General features: G+C 32.0%; 1 protein-coding gene across 1 annotated transcript in view; it reads left to right on the top strand.

Annotated features, from left to right (window-relative positions):
- The window catches only part of WDR7 (WD repeat domain 7), a 500,592-nt gene that overhangs the window by 111,081 nt on the left and 365,824 nt on the right, over positions 1-23,687 (top strand). Inside the window, exons 15-18 of the mRNA XM_051969585.1 lie at positions 7,373-8,142; positions 9,396-9,484; positions 19,526-19,624; positions 22,679-22,797. Coding sequence (XP_051825545.1) covers positions 7,373-8,142; positions 9,396-9,484; positions 19,526-19,624; positions 22,679-22,797 — 1,077 coding nt within the window. The remainder of the gene's footprint in view (positions 1-7,372; positions 8,143-9,395; positions 9,485-19,525; positions 19,625-22,678; positions 22,798-23,687) is intronic.

Raw genomic sequence — 23,687 nt, 5'->3', positions numbered from 1 at the left:
TATCCTTTTTTTAAGGTAGATTTCCTAACAAGTAAATATTTTACATTGCTTGAACAACAACAAAGTACTAACCAGAATTTTGTGATGTTTAAATTCTGACCATAAAAGCTGTGATGCTAATAACTGAATTGTACCTAGAAGTTTTAAGGCAGTAATATGGAAAAAATAGCAAAACAATCAAATTGACACCTTTATTACTATCTTGTTTACTAGCTATTTAGTAAAATTTAAAGAACAGTAGAACACCTTTGTAACATTGGTGTTTGGTGGGGTGGAAGGAATGAGAAATAACAGACTTAACTGTTCTCTTGGGGCAATGAGTTTTGTTAGCTTTTGTTTGTGTGTGATTATATTTCAGAGAATAGGATCTCTCAATTCAAGTAATAGTGAACTATTTTTTAAAAAGTGGACTCTAACTGCATTTTTAGCCAACCAACATTTTGTCTTTCTGTAGACTATGTTGTAACTATGCCTTTTGTGGCATTATGTTTTGTTGTATTATGCATCATAAAGTTACTTCTGAGGGTATGGATAAAGATAATACATGCTTGAAGAATAATACTTTTAAAATTATAATTCTTTTTTTTTTTGTAACTTTTAATTGAAATATAATTTTCACTTACTCCCTTCAATATGTATGGCAAATCTCTTTTGTCTTTTTCTCTTATATGAATAAACAATTTAGTAATTCCATATTTTTGTTTCATTTTATAGTGCTAATTAGTACAATTATAGTACTAATTAGTACATTTATACTTTCCCACATGGAAAATATATCGTTATAGCTAATTTAGGTATTAATGTTAAATATTGTTACACCTATTCCAAAAGCCTTCTTTAGAATGCATTGTGTGTGTGTGTGTGTGTGTGTGTGTGTGTGTGTGTGTGTATTTGTGGATCTGTGGATTATAATCAATAGATTTTTAAATTTCCTGTTTCTTACCAAAGTATATATAGTATTTAAAGATAATCCTTAAAATTTTGTCCCTAACCTTTTTCATAACTTGGCCTCTTTACCTTATAATTTTCTTAAACATTACTTCCCACTCCACACTCTTTGATCCAATCACATTGATCTGTTTCATGCATGAGGCCCATCACTGTGCCTTTGCATTGACTGATTTTGATCTGCAGTGCAGTCCCTCTTTACTGAAACCTCTTGTAATCCTTAGTTTCTTTCAAGATACAGTTCATTTGTTTCCTTTTACATTGACCTTTTCCTGAGTCCCTTCACTCTCTTTCGCACTCTTAACTAGTACTATGTTATCCCCATGAAAAGTATATTTTGTGTATTTTATATATGCATATATCCATGATTGTGTTGTTTTCTGGGATTGTTTTACTTTGCTTTTGTGTGCGCCAAGTCTTTATTTCCTGATACATAGTAAATATTTTATAAATTGTTTATTAATCAGTTGATTATTCACAAACAAACTACCCTAATGGTAGAGAGAAAATCAAGTTTCTAATGTCTTATTAAAATTATGCAATTTCTATATTGATAAATAAATCTGGGCAATTTGAGGACATGTAAAATGTCTTCAGTGAATTCATAAGATACAGAAACATGATGTATGTATGCCTAAGTGCCTCTTTGTAATGTTTGGGCTAGCTTTCTGGAGTTCCTCTGGAAGAGCTTTGGCCTCAGCAGGATAGTCACCACTAGGATGTGTTGGCGTTCAAATGTTGGGTTCTTGTTCTTCTTTAAAATATTATAAAAGTTCTCTCTGGGTGCCTTCCCTGGAATCAGGATTTTGTTGGTCCCTGTTCGGGCACCAAAATGTTAGCGTTCAAATGTTGGGTTCTTTTTTTTTTTTTTTTTTTTTTTTCAGGTTAAGGGAAAAATCTTCAGTCTTTATTCAAGTGAAGAGGTGAAAAAAGATTGCGATAGCAATATGGGCAAGAAGGATTGCGATAGCAATATGGGCAGCTGCGACAGGAAGCCAGCTAGCAGAGCAAGTGAGAGCTGAGCTCTCCTCCCCTTCAGCAGAGCAAGTGGGGCCTGAGCTCTTTTCTGCTTCCTTTTTCACTCCCCTGCCTCCACCCACCAGAATCGTCATTTCTTATACAACACATCAGGACTTGCACAAAGAGTAGGCGGGGGCCATTCTTTCTCCAAGCTTATATATTAATAGAGTATGGTCCAATTACTATTTAGCCTCATGTGCTTGGGACCTCAGTGCATCAACTCAAGCCTCAGCCCATTACATCGATGGACAAAAATAGAGTCCAAAGTCTTTATTATCTTCTTCAGTCTGTCTCCTTCACAGTCTATGTCTGTCATAGTCTGACCCAATCTAAGTCTGAAACCTTGAAAGAAGCTAATGATTCCAAAAGCGCGATCATTAAGTGTAGTTTGGGGATTGAAAGAGAGCATAAGAAAGGGAGTACATTCCAGGTAAAAGCCTATTCAAAAGTTTGGAAGTAGGAAGTAGAATATTGTGTATCAAAAACAACCAGTGGAGCAGTGAGAATAAAATGTAAAAAATGTAGAGCTTGCATTTATGTGAGATTTTGTGGTTTATTAAATAGTATGTAAAATCTATGCGATGGGTAATAACAACTAATACATACAGTGCCTTAAGATTTATAAAGTATTTTGTTTACATTACTACATTTGAGTCTCAAAACATACTGTGGTATTGTCATAACAATTTTACAAAAAAGAAACTAAGGCACAGAAAAATTGAGAGATTCATCTTCAGACACATAGCTAGTTACAGTGAGAAGTAGGATTTGAACCCAGTAATTCCTGGGTTCAAAGTCCAGCAATTTTATTTGCTATATTATAATGCATGAGTAGTTTAAGTATTTTTTTCTTGATTTTTCAGATAACCATACTTAAGCCTGGGGAGGTTGAATGACTAACGACTTGCCTGAGGTCACACAGATAGTAGGTTCAAGTATGATCTTAGGCTGTCACTTAACTTCTGCTTCAGTTTCCTCATCTATAAAATAGGAATAATACTATACCTGCCTCACAGAGTTATTATGAAGATCAAATGAGATAATATTAATAAAATGCTTAATATGCCTTGTACATAGTTCATTTTTGCATTGGTCTTTCTTCTTGAAGAGAACCAAATGAGATTATGATAGCAGGGTTGACATATCCCAAGTAGATGCCTAACTATGGCTAATCAAACAAGTTTGGAAGGCTGCACCACAGGTCAAGTACAAATAGTCTACACGAATATTTTGAATGGCGATGTCTTTAAATATTTGTGTTTCACATTTTTTTTTTTTTTGAGCTACCTACAATTTTGCTTTGCTTAAAGAATGCAGTGCCTTCTTTGATATGAACATACTATACTGGGTGGTCTTCTGCCAGTGCAATCCTTTGCACATAGTAAATGCTATGTAAATCATCATCATCATCATCTCTGGTTTTTTAGTTCTATCTTTGATGTTCTTCCCTTTAATACTATGCTACCTCTTTTAATGAGGGTGCACTATATCATGCTAGATTTTGTTCTAAGCCTTCGAAAAAGAAATAATCTTAGAATTCTGTGTAGCCAAAAAAAGTAAAATAAGACTCAAGCAAGAGAAGTTATAGAGAGTCAGATTTTGTTTCAGAATGTAATGAATAACTTTAAAAGCAATTAGAGATAACCAGATATGGAATAAAATTGTGTGTTTTGTAAGATACTGAGTTTACTGAGCTTTATGTTACTGGATGTGCTTAAAGAGAGACTAGAAAATTCTCTGTAACTGATATGGTTAAAGAAATTTCTGTTTTGGTTGGAAAGTTGATGTTAGAGCTGAACTAGAGCTCTCAATCTCACTCTGGGTAAAAGAAAAGAGGTAAAGAGAAGTACAGATGTATACTTCATATAGGTAGTATTGATGGTGGAATCAGGAAGTTTCATCCTCCTGAATTCAAATCTAGCTTCAAGCTGTTACTAGCTGTGTGAGTTTGGGCAAGTCATTTAACCCTGTTTGTCTCAGTTCCTCATCTGGTAAATGACTTGGAGAAGGAAATTGGAAACCATTTCAGTTTCTTTGCCAAGAAGATCCCAAATGAGTTCACAAACAGATGGACTTGATTGAAAAATGATCGATTAACAATATGTGCACATGTCTATCTATCCTTGTCACCCCATCTTCCTTTTAGCAGTTGGACAATTTAAAAAGTTTTTTTTTCGATAATAATTGGGAGTTTAGATTATTTGAGGTATAAAGAGGATAGAATTATTGAAATATACACACATATGTAACATTTAATAAATGTATACCTATGCATATGTACACATTTATACAAGGGGTTTATATATAATATGTTGTGTGTATGTGTGTGTGTGTGTGTGTGTGTATACATACACATACATGCACACTTTAATGATCATCAGAATAGGTATTTAGAATCCTATTATTAGCCAGCTAAAACTCTCCTGCCTCATGAAGACAGCACACACAGTTGCATTTCTTGTTTTTAGGTATTGTCTGGGATCAGATATTTAGCATACATGGTTTACTCTCAGCACAGTATTCTTTAAAATAGACCACGGAAGTTCTGTTTATCTTTTATCCATTGATAAATGGAATTAAACTTCTCATACAAATGCCTCTTTGGAATTCATTTATACTTCATTGTGATTCATTGTACTTTATTTTCTCATACCAGTTATTTCTAGGCCTGATCTTATTTTTTGGTATCCAAGAATTTTTAAAATCCTAAATCCTTAAATCCTAAAATCTTAAAAATTAATTTGAATATATTTAAATTTTATAAGATGAATGCATGCCATACTGTGCTTTTTAGGAGGAGAATTTTTTAAAATTCAGACAAGATTAACAACCACTATAATATATAAAGGTTTTTCTATTCTTTATGTGGGGCTACACTATGCACATGTCCTTTCTCGTCACAAAATTAATTGATTGCTTCTGAATTGCTTATATCATAAATATAGTTTGATAGCATTGGAATGCCAGAGAAGGCATTTACAACATAAAGATATTTTTCAAGATAGTGGACATAGACAAATAAGGACTGACTTTGGAATTAGAAGACTTGTGTTCAGTCCTCTTTTTATTACTTAAAAACTTTGTGACCTTTGGTAAGAAATCTGAACTTTTGGGGGCTGCAGTTTCCTCATCTGTGAAATGAAGAGTTAAATTAAATGGCTTTTGAGGTCCATTCCAGATTTAAGTCTATGATCCTCAAGTCCTTGTAGATCAGTCTTGGCTTGTGTCTTAAAAACATAATTTGGTACATACAAAACCTTTGTTTTGCCCTCCTTCAAATGTTATATAATTCCTAATCAGCTTTCTAATATCTTAAGGTAATGTCGAAGGATAAGTTTCAAGGCAGGGCTGGAAATATATAATAAAGTATTTCTCTTTAATTTTATTATTTCTCATTTTGTAATAGAAATAGTAGTATGTCATTTCCTAAAGAACTTGCCTTAGTATTGTTGACTTCAAAGTTTTCATAAGTAGAGATATTTATTTTAGTAGTGTGACTACTATTTTCTAATATGTAACCAATGTTTAAATAAGTGAGCATATGGATATGATTTCTTTTTTAATTGGATTCTGATGCTCTTCTCTTAGTATCTTTTTTTTTTTTGATCCTTTTATCCCTCAGTCACTCCCTCTTTTTTATCCCCATTCTTGTTTCTTTTTTTCTCTCTAATTTTTAGGTTTGTTTTTCCCTCTTCAATTCTAAGTATAGTTTGTATCAGTTATATGATTAGTAGCCTTCAGGAATTTAAATAAAAGGAGTCTTAGATGATCATATGCACATATCAAGATCTTAAGACATCAGGCAACTTTTCAGGTATCCTGGCACATAGATGGGTCTCTTGGGTACTATCTAGAGAGGAGAGGTTGACCTGATAAAGAAATTATTGGCAAATCCAGAACTGTTGAGATGAATGAAATGGGGGATTTTAGCAGGACGACTAGAACAAACAATTCCGAAGGTGTCTACCTATGTCTTTAACTGTTTTGTCCCTAAACCTTTACTTTCTGAGTTATTTATGGTTTGTCAGTGATTTTTAGGGAAAATTTCTTGATTTTTAAATTATAAATAAATATTCTAACAATATAGATGCTTTTTTATTCTTTTATCCTGAAAAGAATTTTGAATATAGGGAGAAAAAAAAAACTCTTGCAACTTGCAGATAGATTTTTCTTCTTTTCAATTTTATGTTGACAGTTATTGTTCTTGCCTAGCTAATGTTAAGAACAGCTTGTTTTATTTATCTTCATTTATTTGCTCAACTATTTAACATTCATTTGTTCATTTGTGATTGTATGAAGACTTGACTGACTAGGTCTCCTCATCTTGCCTGGGTTGAAATTATAGATTCACTTTGGGTCCTGATGTACTGATACTTTGACTTGATTCATTTTCTATATAAGCTGGTTCCTCCTTAGGCAGTCTGATGGCCTCATAGTCTCCCTCACCCCCAAAGGCTCACTACATATTGTTGTCAGCTTTTATATAGGTGCCCTGATTGGCTTTAGCTTTACGGCAGTTCAGAGCTTCTGTGTTCAAGCCATCCGCCAGCCTTAGTCTCCTTCATAACAGGGATTATTGGCATATGCCCTTCCTGCCTGACCTAAAATTAGCTTATTAACAAGTTGATACAGATCTTTAGTCGTGACCTATATATGCTGTTCTGTGTGTACCTACATTATTTGTCTGTAATTCAACAATTATTTGTATTTCTCATGTGTCTTTAGTAGGTATGTCAAATGGTGATATATATGCTTGAACATCTGTATGTGCACACAATATATGTGCACAATGATTAATTGTAGGCCAAAATAATCTTGGGTTTATCTCTTATTGACTTCTGAAATTAATTATTAATAAAGATTAAGTTTGGATTGTTTTTCTTGGTAAATTAATTAAAATTCTAGAAATTATTTCTTTTTCAATACTGACTTACCTTATTAGAAGAATGAAATTCAGATAATCTTGATTGATTTGTAGTGTGAACAATTATAGTATACTTTCTCTGCTATGTAAGGTAGAAATAAATTATTTCCTCTAGTTACATGAATGCTGTGAGAAATTTAAATAAAATGCTGAGAGAGAGGTGTGTGTGTGTGTGTGTGTGTGTGTGTGTGTGTGTGTGTGTGTGTGAAGAATTTGATTCTTGGTAGCTTCATAGGAATTGAGAATTTCTTTGTGTTGAGTTTATGTTTGAGCATAGCATTTTCTATTTCTACCAAATAAATCTATATTTGTAATATTTCAGTGATCAAATATTGGGGAATTTGGTATATAGTTAGAATTTTATAAATAAGCTAGTTTAATGCACTTTCAAATTTCTTGTTTTTACTATTTGTTTGATTTGATATATTGACATTAAAAGATGCTTTAATTATAACTATCTTTTTAAACTTTTTATTGCAGGGAAATTTACCTAAATATTCTCATAATTCTCTAATGGTTCAAGCAATAAAGACTAACCTAACAGATCCGGACATACATGTGCTCTTCTTTGATGTGGAAGCTTTGATTATTCAGCTACTGACTGAAGAAGCCTCTAGGCCGAATACTGCCCTTATTTCCCCAGAGAGTTTGCATAAAGCATCAGGCAGTGCTGACAAAGGGGGCTCTTTCCTGACTGGCAAAAGAGCTGCCGTACTCTTCCAGCAAGTCAAAGAAACAATCAAAGAGAACATAAAGGAGCATCTTCTTGATGATGAAGATGAGGACGAGGAGATACTGAGGCAGAAGAGAGAAGAAAGTGATCCAGAGTATCGATCTAGCAAATCTAAGCCACTGACTTTATTAGAGTATAACCTAACAATGGATACTGCCAAGTTGTTTATGTCCTGTCTTCATGCCTGGGGTTTGAATGAAGTTCTAGATGAAGTTTGTCTTGACCGTCTTGGAATGCTTAAACCCCACTGTACAGTCTCCTTTGGTCTTCTGTCAAGAGGAGGCCACATGTCATTGATGCTTCCTGGTCATAACCAGCCTATATGTAAGCCATCCTGTGGAAAACCAGAAGGGGAAAGAAAACTCTCAACCACAGATGGAGTAGGAAAAGGAACCTATGGAGTATCCCGGGCTGTTACCACTCAGCACCTTCTATCTATTATATCTTTGGCAAACACCTTAATGAGTATGACCAATGCAACTTTTATTGGTGATCATATGAAGAAGGGCCCTGTCAGGTGTGACAATGGTTGACTGATTTAATTTCATTTGTTCCAATTTCATTTGTGCTTTTTTTCAAAACAAAATCCATTTTGCCTCTGATTAGAACTTTTCTATGCTATTCAGAGACATATATATATAAAGAAATCTTTTAGTTATGTTCTTGATACTTATTGTTTTCCTCAAGTTGTAAGAACAAATTGGACAAAATTATATCAACTAAAATAGTTAGCAACAAGCTTTTTGATATGGAAGAGAATAGATTTTATCTGTAGATTTTATTAATAATGACATTTTAAGGTCAGCTCTTGATTTAATACTATGGAATTCCTGCTTGCTAAATGTTTCCACTAAAATTCAATTCAAGATGCTAAATCTAGTTAGCATGATTGCTTTTATTGTGTATCTTTTCCTACTCAATGATTTGCTTTAGATTTTCATGTAAAGTATAATAGTGCTTTAAACAATAATTAGGAATTTATTAAGGAGTACTAAAAGCTCTTTTGGGGAAAAAAGCTTTTTCTATGCAATGAAGCTCAATCAATGTCATGTAGTTACATATTTTCATGTAGATATGAAAGAAAACCCCAATTTCTCAAACCCTTCTTTTGTTCTCTGCAAGCTAATCTAAAATTTTCATTTTATTAATTTGAAGACTAAAGGTTTGCCTGTGCTTTCATGAACTTCCTACGACTGCAGGCTGGCAAATTTTAGCCTTATAGAGTTGCCTCAAACACTGAGAGGTAGAGTGACTTGCCCAGAGTCACACAGGCTTTATGTGTAATAGATACGGTTTGAACCCAATTCTCTGTCTGTTATACCACAGTGTATCTGCTTCTACCTGTGTCTCACTCTCTATCTCTGTCTCTCTGTCGGATTCTCTCTTTCTCACCACCCCCTTCTTTATTTTCCTGTTGTTGTTGTTGTTTAAATTTATTGGTAATACTATCAACTGCTCTCTTAATAGAGCCATGTTTTTGAATGGTAGGGCTTTAAGAATCTTTAAATATTTCTTCTCTGTGGACAGTATATAATCATTGACAGTATTATGGGCTATTTTAACTAGATTTTAAGCTTACAGACAAAGCAAATGTTCCTTATACCAAATTTGCATTTTTGTCAGCATTTGATGCATGCTGACTATATTTAAATTTTTATTATAGTAAATGTGAAAATATTCCACATGTTTATTTTTTAAATGACACAAATATTTAATTAATTTGTTTACTACCATAAAATTTAACTATTATGTATCTGTTTTTTTTTAAAGGCCACCTAGGCCAAGCACCCCAGACTTTTCCAAAGTGAAGGGTTCCCCTCCAACTTCCAGTAATGTTGTTCAAGGACAGATTAAACAAGGTAAAGTTGACTTTTTTATGTAAATGATTTGACATTTCAGCTTTAGAAACTAAGAGATGTTGTAGATTATATATAATGATAAATTTAGTTTGTTTCTGATTGTTAAAAAAGGAGAGAAAAGTTTATATATTCCAGATAAAAATTTGGGCAATTAAGATAGCAGTTAAAAATATGATTTACATAGTAATTGACAAGTGGCCAACTCATTCCAACATTTCATTTTATGGTCTATGACTTGATATACATAAATAGAAACACCTTATTTCTAATAGAATGAACTGAATTGAAAGTGTATCTCAATCTATAGGTTATATTTATATTTTATTTGTGTTTTAAAATGTTATAGAAATCCAGAGTTCCATTCAGTACAGTAATTTTTTATAGTGAATTAACAATCTTCAAATATTTATTAAGTGCTTACTATGTACCTATCGTCTACTAAGTACTGAGATTACAAAGAAGAAAAAAAACACTGAGCTTGAATCAGAAGTTCTAGGTTTAATTCCTCTTAATGACCTAGGATAAGTCATTATTTCTTTGAATTTCATGTTATTTGTGTAACATGTAGGATGGTTTCATAATTCCTTTCAGTTTTAATGTTCTATAGTTCTAAATGACTTTTAGTTTTATAAGCTTATTTAGATTCTGTAGCCTTATATCTTTTGTTAAGTTAATTGAGAATTAACTGTATTTGGTGTAGCTTTTATTTTCTTTGTTGATAAATTTTTCTTTTAATTTATAATTTATTATTTATTCTTTTACATTAAAAAAATTAAAACTGTTTTAAGTTGCTCTTTTGAGGCTTTTCAGATTGAGAATGAAACTTGTCATAATAAGCCTTGTGAGCCTTTTGGAAACAGTTAAAACCTACTTAGAATTATAATTTGTATAAATATTATTATTATTTTAGATAGTTGGAATTTCATATTCATTTATAATAATATTATTATATAATAATAATTGGTTATTATTAATAAAAATAACAGTAATGATATAATTGTTATTATAAATTATTATAAAGTTTGCAAATATTGTTTCATTTGATCCTCACAACCATACTATGAGGCAGGTACAATTTTTATGGCCATTTTATAGATGATATATTTGATATGAAGAGGTTAAATGACTTGTCAAGGATAACACAACTAAGAAGTTTCTAAAGAAATGTTAAAATTTAGATTTTCCAGACTGCCAGTCCTTGTACTTTATGTAGTATATACTTCACTAAACCTCTTTGATGCCTCACAATGTTGATTAATTGTAATTCTCCTTTTGTTAGGCTGTGCCAGCACTATACAAACTCTGGCACTGCCTTTCAAATTGGAAAGGCTTTGCTTATAGAGGCTCAGTGATATATCTATTTGTCAATTACTTGTCAGTTACTCAGACTTAAAAGTCTGAGAAAACTTATAACCAAATTTGCCTTAGAGTAGTGGATTTTTTCAGTCTTAAAACTTTCAAGACCATCTACTGTGTTTTAGAGGAACTGAAATCTGGGAAGGTGAAGAATCTTCACATTTTGATGGAATAAAAAGATTTTTGAAGTATTTGCACCAGATGCTTGTTTTTTTTTTTTTTTTTCCTTTCCCTAGAAATGTTTTGTTCACATTTAAAAAATTCTATAATCTGGAGAGAAAAAGCTAATCAATAAAGTAGTGGAGTTTTTTTATTGTAGAGTCCATTACATTTTTATACTTTTCTTACAAAGTATAGTTCACCATTTGTCTTTATATTTCAGCTTCTTTTTACTTTTTAAAGAGAGAGAATCTATTAAATTTTTTGTAAAACATCAAGCCTGAAAGTAACTACATATATTTCTTTTCATTATGTTTTAAGAGAAATATTCTTTTTGTTCAGGCAAAATTATTTTCATGTATTGTTTCAGAAAATTTTATTGAAGCTTTCAAAATAGGAATTTTCTCCCCAAAGTACGATTTTTAATTTTATTTCATATGTAGAGTGTTTCAGTTAATACATAAATTTTCTGATTAAACTTGAAGATTTTTTTTATTCAGTGTTAAATAAAAAAGGGATTAAAATCCCTATGACTTACTATTTAAAAAAAAAATCTGAATATTTAGTAAGGGAAAGTTTTTAGCTTAAGCTTGAATCACTAAACAGCAGGATAAAAAAAAAAAAAAAACCCTCACAGAGAATGACACTTTAGAAGGCAAGCACTTTTCCCATTTCATTTTAAAATTTTATTAAAATACCTTTTAAGAGATATATACATCAAAAGAATAGTAGATTGTAATGTCTTTCATTTAATTAGCTTAAAGGCTCATATCAGACCTTTTGCTTTTAAAGAGTTTTAAAAATATTCTTCTAGTAAATGTTTTTTTTTTCTTTGACTTATTTTTCATTCTTGCAACAGCAGCAGATTTTTGGAGAGTGCTTCAACAGCAGTTTGTGACATGTTCACTTTGTATCAATCATGCCACCAACCTGCTGGTGTTGAGTTGGCTGACCTGGTCAAGTCAGTCCATTTTCTGTTGGTGCAAATGGCTGAGTGCTGAGACTTTAATATAGCTTTTATTTGGCAAAGAATTGAGTGTTGAGAGCACTGAGAAGGGCATTGAGAATTGAGACTTTTCAGAGCATTCATTTTAGGCAATAAGGTCAACATTTTCCATTTGGATAACATTGAGCAGTAAAACACCCACTTGCTTCTCAGATCCCTGTCTCTGGCAGTAAAGTCCACAGACATCCAGTCTAAAGTCATTAGGGTCAGACATTAAGACATTTCTGGATGATATTATAGAATGCAGTGGTCTCTTTCAAATGGAATTGAGCTTTTGAATTGTTCTCTGATTCTACATTTAGCAGTTAGAATATTTTAACATTATCTTTCAATTTTACCCAGTTCATCTCTTTTGTTTTCATTGTGATTTATAATTTCTTCTTCCTTATATTCACTTTGGTGAAGTGCATATAAACCCATATTTCTGCAGTTATTTAAATAGTTATATTGAATCAATGTTATACATCTAGAGTTAGTTGTGGAAGCTGCCTTAAAATCTACATAAGTATGCATTTTCTGGGCTGAAAGTACTTAAATTTATTTTTGAGACCAGAGATAATATAGATAAGTCTTCACTGCTCTATAAACAAATTTAGGGAGCTTTATTGCAAAGAGATATTAACCAGACACTTCTGTGTCGTGAAGAACAAAATAAATATTTAGAAGTGGGGTAAGATGATTTAAATTCATGAGAAATAGTGAATTAGCTTTTACCAGCTAATTGTTTGTCTTAGAAATTTTTTTGAATAAAACATTGAAGGGCTAGTGTTGTTGTTGAATTTCAAGTAATTAGATTTATATTAGAATAATGGTAGTCCCTTAAAATTTTTAGGTGCTTCCCTTTTTTTTTTTTCAGATTTTTTAAATGTACTTTCACTTTTTGATTCTTATAACAACTGATTGAAGTAGATTTTTAATCTATCTATCTATCTATCTGTCTATCTTTCTATCTATCTATTTATTTATCTATCTATATACCTATCATACAAGAAAAATCTAGGTTTGCGTAATTTTATGCTTATTAAATACTAGGCCTAGACAAGTAAAGTGTAAGCAGAACTTTAGTTGATGCTTTATAAAACAAACTTGCCATTTTTCTAAAATCATTCTATTGTGTAGAAAATATTCAGTAGATTATACTGAATAAGAATTAAGTATTTAGTACAGCACTACTTCAGAATTTGGGACTAAGCAATATTAATGATGAAGCTTGATAGTTGATGCTAAACTTGGCATTAGACTTTAAATTAAGATAAAGTGTGTTTGAATATTGATGCTGCTTCTTTAACCACAAGGATATTACCATTGCATAATACAGAAATTGAAAGTTTTAAGTATAAGTGTATACCCCAGTTTTCAAAATCAGGTTTGACTTCAACTACTCTGATGGTAAGTGGGGAAGTGTCTTCTTACTTATTACATTGTATAAAATCACTAGAAACTCAGACTAAGGGATGTAGAATCCCCAAGTTTCCTATTGCTTCTTTCTATGGGCATGTCAGTATTTAGAGATAACAAGGGCCCAAGTTAGGCATTATTCAAGTTAATGTTTAGGTTACAACTGTCCTTTTTAGTCTGGTGAACTTTGATGACAGCAGTCTCTTATGGTTCTAGATCTCGAGGAAATTCATTCATGTCTTTTTTGGATACACATAGTCAAGATGTTTATATCCTTCTCATAGTTATAATCCTGAATCCAGTTCTGATGATGTTTTAAATTTGTATAAAACCAATGTAGAGGACTGGATGAAACAAATGACGGAAGTTGTGAAATCAAATAGAGGAACAGGATAAGGCAAGAAGATAAGTTTTATAGTATCTCTGTGGATGTTTCCCACATGAATTTGAAAACATGGATATGAAACTTGGAAGAGGTAATGAGGCTAGAGTTATATATCTAGGAATTATCTACATAAATTTATTAGCTAAGGTATTGGAAGTGAATGAAATTCCCAAAGAAAAGAGTGGAGGATTCAGTTACTTAACTTGGAGTCATTGAATTTGTTTAAAAAATATTTTGATCATGCTTTCTATATAATTTGTTTCCTTTGTAATCCTATATATATATATATATAGATATATATATATTTTATATATTTAAAAACATTGTTCTGATAAGAGCTCCAGGGACTTCCATCAAATTACCAAAGGGTTTATGACCAAAAAAAAAAAAAAAAGATTAAGAACCCCTAATGTAGACAGAGAAACTAACCAATAATAGAACACTCATCATCTTAAGGAGTTGGAAGAAAATTAGTAGTTTAGAGAAGAAAGAGAGTCAGGAGATGGTTAAATATGTTAAAGTATAAATTAAATACAATATAAGTATACATGTCCTAACAGTTATTTTGCTGTACAAAAAGAATTGGACTTTAAAATAGTATACTACTAGCCTATGAAGAAAATAAAAATATAGGGATTGGGAATTCTATGTAATGGTAGTCATCTCCCAGAGTTAAGAGGTCATTTCTGATCTGTTATAGAAATTAAGTTCAAAATGCATGAAGGTGAAGACAAAATAGATGGCGATAAAATGGAGACTTTTACTGTAGACAACTTTTCTTATAAGTTTTAAAGAGCCAAAAAGATCTGATGGAATTAGCATGGGGTAGAGAAAAGAAAGAAAAGCATTTTTTTGTTGTTGTTGTTGTCACTTTTGGGGGAAATTGAGTGTGTTTATACGTCAAAAGAAATCAGTGGAGAGGGAAAGATTGAAGATTCATGAGAAGACAATTTGTTGGAGCAAGATCCTGGAAAAAGCAAGAGTATGGGATGGGATCAACTTTAAGTCCAGAGAATATATAGCTTATCCTCTGTGATAGTAGGAGAAAAGAGTAGATAAGAAATTTTGAGCTTTGGAAAAGAGGATAGAAGAGAACTCTCATCTCTTGGCCTTTAATGTCCTTGTTGAAATAGGATGTTAATCTATTTACTATATATTGGAGGATGGATCTGCTGAAATCTTACAGTACTTGAAGAGAAATGGTTTGGACTAGTTATGATAAAGTAAGATATGGAGTTAATAAAAGTAGAGTAGAGAAAGCTTGTCAAATGATAATGGGTAACTTATTGGAGTTAGATACTACAAATTTGTTATGGACAGCATTACTTTTCTTTCTTGACTTTCTTCAATTGGGTTTAAGCCTAGGAATGGGGAATTGGATTGCAAGAGTTACCCAAAGATAAGGAGGAAGAAGGGATTCTACCATGGCTAATGAATTATTAAAGTTATGGCTCATGAGATCATGACTAGGTATAAAGGCAAATGAAGCTCTTAAAGATTAAAGAATTTGGGTTTCTTTAAGAATGCTAGACATCAAGAGTGAGGAGAAGGAGCAGGGTTAGTGTGGTAAGGTGGGAAAGGTAAATGTCTTTTGAAAGGTAATCCTTTTAGGTCATTATACTTTTGTGTTAAGCAATATTTTTTTTTTCTTAAATTAATGAAACCTTTGGGAATATCCTTAATTCTTAGGATTTGGAAAGTGTCTTTTTAATGAAGGAGTTTTTGAATGCTGGGTTTTGCCGTTTAACTTTTTAATGAAGGCTTAGCTATAGTTGCTTTGTGTAACAATAAGTACCAAGAACCAGAAATTAAATTTGGATAGATAAATGGATATTCATTTAAATTCCTATTATGAGCAAAATACAAAGAAACTCTTGATTTTTTAAAAGAAATGCTGCAGTCCAGAGGCCACTTATATAAAAAGATAGGCATTAGGGGAAAAAAATTAAATAGAAGTAGAATTGATAGTCTTTCCTTAATTCTTAGTTTTCTTTTAAAAGGTTAGTGGGAAAGTCCCTCTGCCTACCAGATCTGATGGCATTCCATGCAAAAATGAAATTTATAAATAGTTAAATATTGCTTTCATATTTGCATTGCTAATGACACATCTGTAGAGGGCAGAAACTTTTGAGTGGATGCACTGAGGTCGGTTTGAGCACTTAAGGATAATTACCAATTGGACAATACTCTGTGGGCATGTGCTTGGGGAATGGCTCTTCCCACTATTCTGTGCTGGCTCAATAATTGGTATATACAGAGAATTGTAGGAGGGACTAGGGGGTGGAGTAAGACGAGCCAGGATCACTTTGGCAGTAGATGAGGAAGAAGAAGGTCACAAAGATTCTGCTTCCATTCTATTCAATCCTACCCGTAAGACCAAGAATAAAAACTAAGGACTTTTGGTTATCCTGACTCCGGCTGATTCTAAGGTAATATGGTCATCACAACATCCACTGCAGAAAATTAAAAATAATATATAAGTAGGATCAAATTACTTTTACAGAATCCCCTAGGTTCTTTATACCTTTCTTCCCTATAATTTCCAAAGTACCAAGATGGTTGCCATGTTCAGATTTTGTTTAAGTTATTAATCATTATTATAAAATTTTGAAATGCCAAGCTGGGAAAAATTGTTTTAAAAAATTTTTATTTTCTTAATCACTTTCTTCCTGTCAATTAAAATTTTTTTTATTATCTAAATGGACTAGTATTTCTTTTTTTCATTAATAGTGCTTCTTGACTCCTCTGATGCAGTTTTCATTTCTCATTTTTTCTGTATTCATTTTATTTTATTTACATTATGGATGTCTCTGGTCATTGATTATTAGGCTGACATGTTTCAACTAATATACAGAGTACCTTTTTGCTGAGAGATATATGTTTTTTAAAATATTAATTCTTACAATACTTTAAAAACATTACATTCTTATAATGTCTTATTTGCAGTATAATGCCAGTAAAAAATGGAGTTTATAATAAAAACCAAATATTCTCCCCCCTTTGAAAAAGAAAGGAATCATAGATATCAAATGATTTTGTATAATAAATTACATATGATACACATAAATATTTCCATCTAACATGGATTTGATATTTTTCATGTAAAAGTAAAATTTGAGAAAGACAAAGATTTTTTTGTTTTAAGAAGGACTAATTGGGCCCTATCTGGCTCCCCCCTTTTCTGGGAGTTTGCTGTGTAACTTGGGGAAAATCACTTAACTTCTCTGGTCTTTGGTTTCCTCATCTTTAAAATGAATGGGTATACTAGAAAATAACTAGAAAATATTTGGTCTTCTTTTAACTGTAATATTTTGGAAACTAATTAACAGAATTTAAGAGACAATTCTGACAAAATGTAGGTAATGATAGTGCTGGATCCTCATCTAAAACAAAGGCCTTTGGGTCCTTCTCAAGATTATTTTACTTAAAATATTTTTCTAACCCTTTTCAGGAAGGACAGATATCTGTAATATAATCTTTCCATTCTAGGAAAACAAAATCTTTAATAAGTTGTGTAATATAAGTTAAAAGTCCTAGTTTTAAGTTCCATCTTTGTCATTTAACTGCATATATGACCATGGTTAGTCAGCCTGAAGATTGTTTAAGGTGATGCAGAACTTTCTTATTTTGAAAAGCATACTTCATGCTAGACAATATTTAAGTTAGTTACTTTGTTTTAATAATATTTTCTTGATTTATAATGACCAGAAAATTTATCAGAAAAGCTAATGAATTCAATAATTACAGATTTTGTAGAATTTCCTGTAACTTTTCATTTGTAACTACAGATACAATACAATGCCCATTATCCTTTTAAGATACTTTCAATATTTTGCAATTAAATTTGACTTAGAATATAGCCTAAGTTCCCTTTTAAGGGACATAGAATACATAAAAGAAAAGGAGAGTCTTGATATAAATATTCTGTTTTGCATAGTTGTCAGTGTTGGTTTTAATTAATCTGACATGAAACAATAATTCCCCAACTCCTGCTTATTTATGTAGGTACTGTACCCCCTTCTTCTCCTACTCCATTATACTTTATGAATTTGGGGAATAGGACAAAAGAATGTGTCACACCTTTTAAGGGGAGTAGTTTTTCTCTTACTTAGTGAAATAATGGAATGTCCAAAGTGCTTGGGAGTCAGCAAAAGTAGCATCAAGAGCAAGGCCCCTGGCCAGGCTTCCTTATGCCACAACAGCAGGAACGGACATGAGCTGAGGCATAGAAACCGCTAATTCCCTCTGCCACCAGGGCTTATGTTATCTCTGAACTCATTGTCACTAGATTTAGGCTATGTCATGATATTTGGAGAAAAGAGTTTGAAGAACAAGTGCACTTTTTAGACTAAATGTGTCACTTTGGAAAATTAGATTTTATAAATTATATGGTTAAAGGCAGCCCTTATTTTTTCTGTAGATTAAATTAAAGTCAAAGAAAAGATTGTCCCTTCTTTTTTCTAGAAGTTCATCTTACATAAGTGAAATTTTTAAAAAATTGTCTTTTTTCTAGACAGTTTTTAATTTCACTTATGTAAGATGAACTTTTTTATATGAGCTTTCTCAGATACACTTACTTTTGTCTAATTGGACAGACTTTTCTAGTTAGGCTGTAGTCCTTAGATGTGTGTACCAAATTGATATTATGATGCATCCATGTGGAAATTATGACAAAGTAGTTTTCATGCAGATGTCCCATGGTGACAAAAAGCAGTTCACTGCACGCAAAGCAAACATACCAGTCAGAAGACAATGCATAATCTGGTCAGGAGCTTGAACCTATTGCTACAGTTCAGTGACAAAATAAAGAAAAGGGATTCATTTGAAGATGCTTGTGCATGACATATGGTAATTTCTTCATAGGAAGGAAGTGTCAAATGGTGACCTCTAAATCTAAACATTGACCCCTGTCATAGAATGTGTGTGCCATAAGGTCCTTTTCCCTTTTCATATGATAATTTTAGTCAAGGTTTGTTAGTGATAAAATAAAATATGTTATTTGTTTTTTTCTGTGATTACATTAAGAATTACATAGTTCCCACTACTTGGTTTCTAAAGCTTTGGTTTGTGTGTCAAAGGAACTTTATTAAAAAAAGAAATATAACGAAGACAGTACTATGTAAATATTTCCTTAGTATAACTCTATTTACATTCTTTGCAAGTTGGTATCTAATTATTGTAGTTTCCATGTAATGTAAATGAATATATTTCATAAAAATATGTTTTAGATATTTCAGAATAATTTGAATTGTTAGGAAATAAGCTATTCTAAAACCATATTAGCTCTTCTAAATGATTAGATCCTGTTCCTCTCCACTTTAATTCAAATAGTTGAATAATATAAGAATATTTTAGAGTAAAACAAACATTTTATTTTATTTTTTAACAGTATAATTTTTGCTATTTGAAAATTTTATTGTCTTTTCTTGATTAAGTTAGAGGTGCTTAGACTTAGTGATTTTTGACTATGTGTATTTGTTATATATTAAAAGTAAGTTTTGGAGTTTGATATTTAAAATATTTTATGATTTCTGTTTGATGAAAATTAATATTTCCCCCATCTCTTCTTTATTCTATATTTCTGATTTTTAAAAAAAATCATTTTTCAGTTCTACATTCATCATGGCTTTTGCCTGTTTAATTTTTTTTTCATTCTTTACTAATACTGAGCTATTTTTTCAGAAACAGCTGTGCCTCAATTTCTCTTCCTCTTTATTTCTTCTATTTCCTCTGCAAGCTGCTGCACCTGTCGTTTCCGCTCGGTCTGATACTGATCACTCTGGTTCTGACCCTGCTCCTACTCCTGCTTTACATGCCTGTTTCTTAGTAAATGAAGGTATTTCCTCTTAAGTTTCTAACAACTTATCCTATTCTTTCAACTTATGCTTTATCTTAGTATGACATGGTTCTTTTATCTAATTTATACATTCATCTTCTTTATTTCTGGGATCCTCATGTTCCTTTTTTTTTGTGACATTGTTTGCTAATATATATATTGATACTCATTATTGTCATGAATTTAATTTTATTTGAAGACTTTTTTGAGCCAAATTACAACAAGAATTTCTACTGTGGAAGCACAAAAATATGAGAAAGTAGGTACAGTTCGATTTATGTTTTTCTTTGCTACATATTCTCTGGTTTTAGAATTGGTAAAGCTGTTTCATTGTAGGCTTAATCAGTTAAGTTAACTAGTTAACTAGTTAAATATACACTTTTTGTTTTTGTTTTAGGGTGGAATTTTTGATGAGAGTTAAATGAATAGTCTAATAATTTAGTATTTACTCTTATCAAATTCTTCAGATGAGTGACTGTATAATCCCTTATCATTTTGTGCTGATTAGGAGTCACTCATTCCTTTTTCTACTTTACTTGTGGAACTGATATAATAGCTCCTATATACACAGGATTTGAAACTTTACAAACCTCCAAAAGGGCCTCTTATAGGTTTTTTATTTTTATGTAGGTAGATTAGTAGCAGAAAGAAGACAAAAATATTTTCCTCATAATTTGTGTAAGGTTAACCTCATGTTTTCTCCAAGAACCAGGTAAGCGTCATTTGCACTCTTCTGCCTTCAAAATCCCATTGAAGTCCTTGATGATCCATTCCTTTGTGGTTCTAAAATTTCATCAGATTGTACAATGTAAAATGGATGGATTTCTAGTATCTTAGATGTAATTTGTCATTTTGGACACTTTAGTAAAAGTAAAATCAGTTAGAAACAAAGGAATACTATTCAATCTCTAACAATTGAACGGATCATATGAAAACAAAAGAATGAAGACTGAAGGGTGTGAATCCGTTTTGGGTTTGCTATCAAAAATGTGGTAATACTGTATATAAAGAGGGAATAGCCTTTAGTAATTTACTTAGAGCCCCTATCATAGTTATATTTTGAAAGATGAAAAAATTATTAATGTTAAATGGGAAAATTGTGGTCATAATAAAATATTGTGTGACTCCCCACTGGCACCCCGCCCCCCCCCCCCCCAAAAAAAAAAAAAAAAAAAAAAAAAAAAGATCTGACCACAGGTTCTTGTGACATTTAAGCACAATTTTTTCCTCACTTTTTTTTTTTTTTGGTAGGGAGGGGAGGGACTGGCCTTATGATTTCCTTGTTTTTAGAAACTTTTGATGAGGTCTGCAACTATGCCATGGTGTAAGGTCTTAGAGGATTGCTTGGTATGCCGAGTAGTTAAATAATGTGCTCAGTGTCACTTAACCAAGAAGGGTCAGAAGAAAAGAGTTGGAATCCAGATCTTTCTGACTTCAAGACCATGTTTTTATCAACTATGCCAAAAAACCTTTCATTTTTTTCTTATTAATAAGTAATGATGTTTGTATCTAACTGAAAAAAATAATTTGTCAGATATTTCAAATTCCTGTTTACAAACATGAACCTTGTAAAGAAATATTCCAAGTTGTGGAAGAATTGTTTGTTTCAAAGCATCTATATATATGTTTAAGACTTCTTATGAATGTGAAAGTTGCCCTTTAGAGGCAATTGAAAATACCTTTAGTAGTATTTCAAGACAATGACTTTAAATAGTGCTTTTATACTTTAAATGATAAAACCTGAAACTCAAGTTAGTAATATTTACAAGGACAAAAGATGTGAACTTAATTAAATAATTTTTTGAATATTTTAGTCATATAGTACATTGATGTTTTAATAGATCATCAAAAGATACATCTTTTCAAATAACAAAAATCTGTTGTGTGAACTAGAATGCTGAAAAAGAGTAACTTTCTTCCTCCTTCAGTTTCAACAGATTGCCATTCATACAATTTTTACTAGGATTTAAATTTTTCAAGTTGCATTTGTTTTCAGAAACATTTGAGTTTCTGAACTAACTAACTAACTTCTACAAAGTTAGTGCTCTCTTTACTTATTTCTAATATGAATACTCAAGGCCTGCAATTCTGGCAGTCTAAGAAAGAGGATTATTAGCCATGTTAAATAACAACTCCTGACACAACAGGAATGAATTACCTTTTGCCATAGATACTAGCCACACTGGTAGCTATATTTAAACTGAAAGATACCCATGTTTTTGATTGCTGCATGGAGGCCCTATAAACTCTTTTGAAGCTGTTTTTTCAATGCTAACTTGTTATTTTACTTATATTTACATTTTGGTGATGTTTTACAATTTTGTTTTCATATTCTGTATATTTTATATGGGAATTTTGTTAAATGACTTGGATTTTCTTATGATATCATTAATACTTATAGGCATTAAAAGACTAACTTAAGACTTTTAGACATTATACAAACATTTTATGTATTTTTGAACAGAATTTTGAATGTCTTTATAATATCTCTAATTTTGGAAAAAAATGCATATCACAGACTATTCCCATTGTAATGCCAGAGAAACTGAGGCAAGATAGAGATTAGAGAATATTTAATAATTTATTTAAAAGGGAGAGATTTACTGGGACCAAATGGATCCAGCAAACAATGCGAGTTCTCAATGACATATAACACATGGCTCAGACTCAGGGGGTAGACTGAGGCAAGGGCAGAGTCAGGGTGCAGAGAGTAGGAACAGAACGCTGACAGGGTGGTGTCATGATCCATGTTCTGATAGCTTTGGATGGAGAAAGGCGTTTTGATATTATAAAACATAAGATCTTTTATCTTTATCAAATAGTCTAATAAAGAAGAAGAGAAAGTTTTACAGGAGTTATAAACTGAGGCAGAACACATAGAGAAACTGAGTCAGGACTGGCTCAGGATAATTAGGGAAACTGAGGCAGGACAATAAAAGAGAACTGTGCCATAACACCATGAACCTCTATTTTTTATTTGCTTAAAATGCACCTGTTTTAGATTTTGGTGCTCATAGTGAAAAGGTTTTTAATATTGTTTTTATATTTCAACAGGATGGAGTCAGCTAGCTGCTATGCATTGTGTGATGCTTCCAGACCTGTTGGGATTGGATAAATTTAGACCTCCACTTCTAGAAATGCTGGCTCGTAGATGGCAGGATCGATGCCTGGAGGTAATATTAAAGTTATATATTTAGGAAACATCTTTACTAAAATGCTATTCTGATGCTTCTTCTTGGCATAGGGGCAATCCTGGGATCTTAAAGTTGGCAATGAAATTATAGTTTCTCTAAACTCTTTTATGTATCTCTAATTACTGTGTGGAGGAATGTGGGGAATGGCAATTTATAGTAATTTCCATATCTATATGATATAGCACAAAGAATACTGAGGACTTTACTTCAAACCCTACTTCTGATGTCTGGGACTCCTTCTAATTCTTGATCTGTGCTACATGATATATAGATGATAAATTTCATACATTTCATTTACCTCATCAGAGGTTAGACTGTACTGATGAGGTGTGAGAGCAATGGGATCTCTTTGGCTAGTTGCCAAAGGTTTTGTGAAAGAATTTGCAAACTCCAATAAATACAAGCATTTTTTGTGGCAAGAATGGGTTTATTTATATTAAGAAAACAGTATGCTAAGAAGATGGCTTTCTTAGTGGGCAAACTCCTGATTAGGAATTTAGTTAAGATGGGTTTACACTGAGAAGAATATATCTTCTTCAGTGGGTAAAATCCTCTTAGGACTTCTGCAGAGATAGGTTGACAACTCCTTGGTTATATCTGGTTAGTTTTGGCCTGGAGCTGGGAAGCAGTTTGAGAGACTATGTGCCAAGCTAATTTCCAATTGAATGAGATAACTTATCTTGGGAGTTTTCCTTATGGACAGGAAGATGTGCCTCTCCCAGGGGCAGAGGGTTTGAGAGTCTGGAGCACCCTTTCCCCCAAAGGGATCACAATTTACATAAGGGTCTTCCAACCCTTCCCCCCAAAAGTTCTCAGTTTGTATCAGTATGAATTTTTAAGATATGTTAAAAAATACCATGATTAAATTG

Source organism: Antechinus flavipes, chromosome 1 (genome assembly GCF_016432865.1).
Source record: "Antechinus flavipes isolate AdamAnt ecotype Samford, QLD, Australia chromosome 1, AdamAnt_v2, whole genome shotgun sequence".
Lineage (NCBI taxonomy): Eukaryota > Metazoa > Chordata > Mammalia > Dasyuromorphia > Dasyuridae > Antechinus > Antechinus flavipes.
Note: the sequence above shows the minus strand (reverse complement) of the source record. Positions and strands in the feature narration are given on the sequence as shown.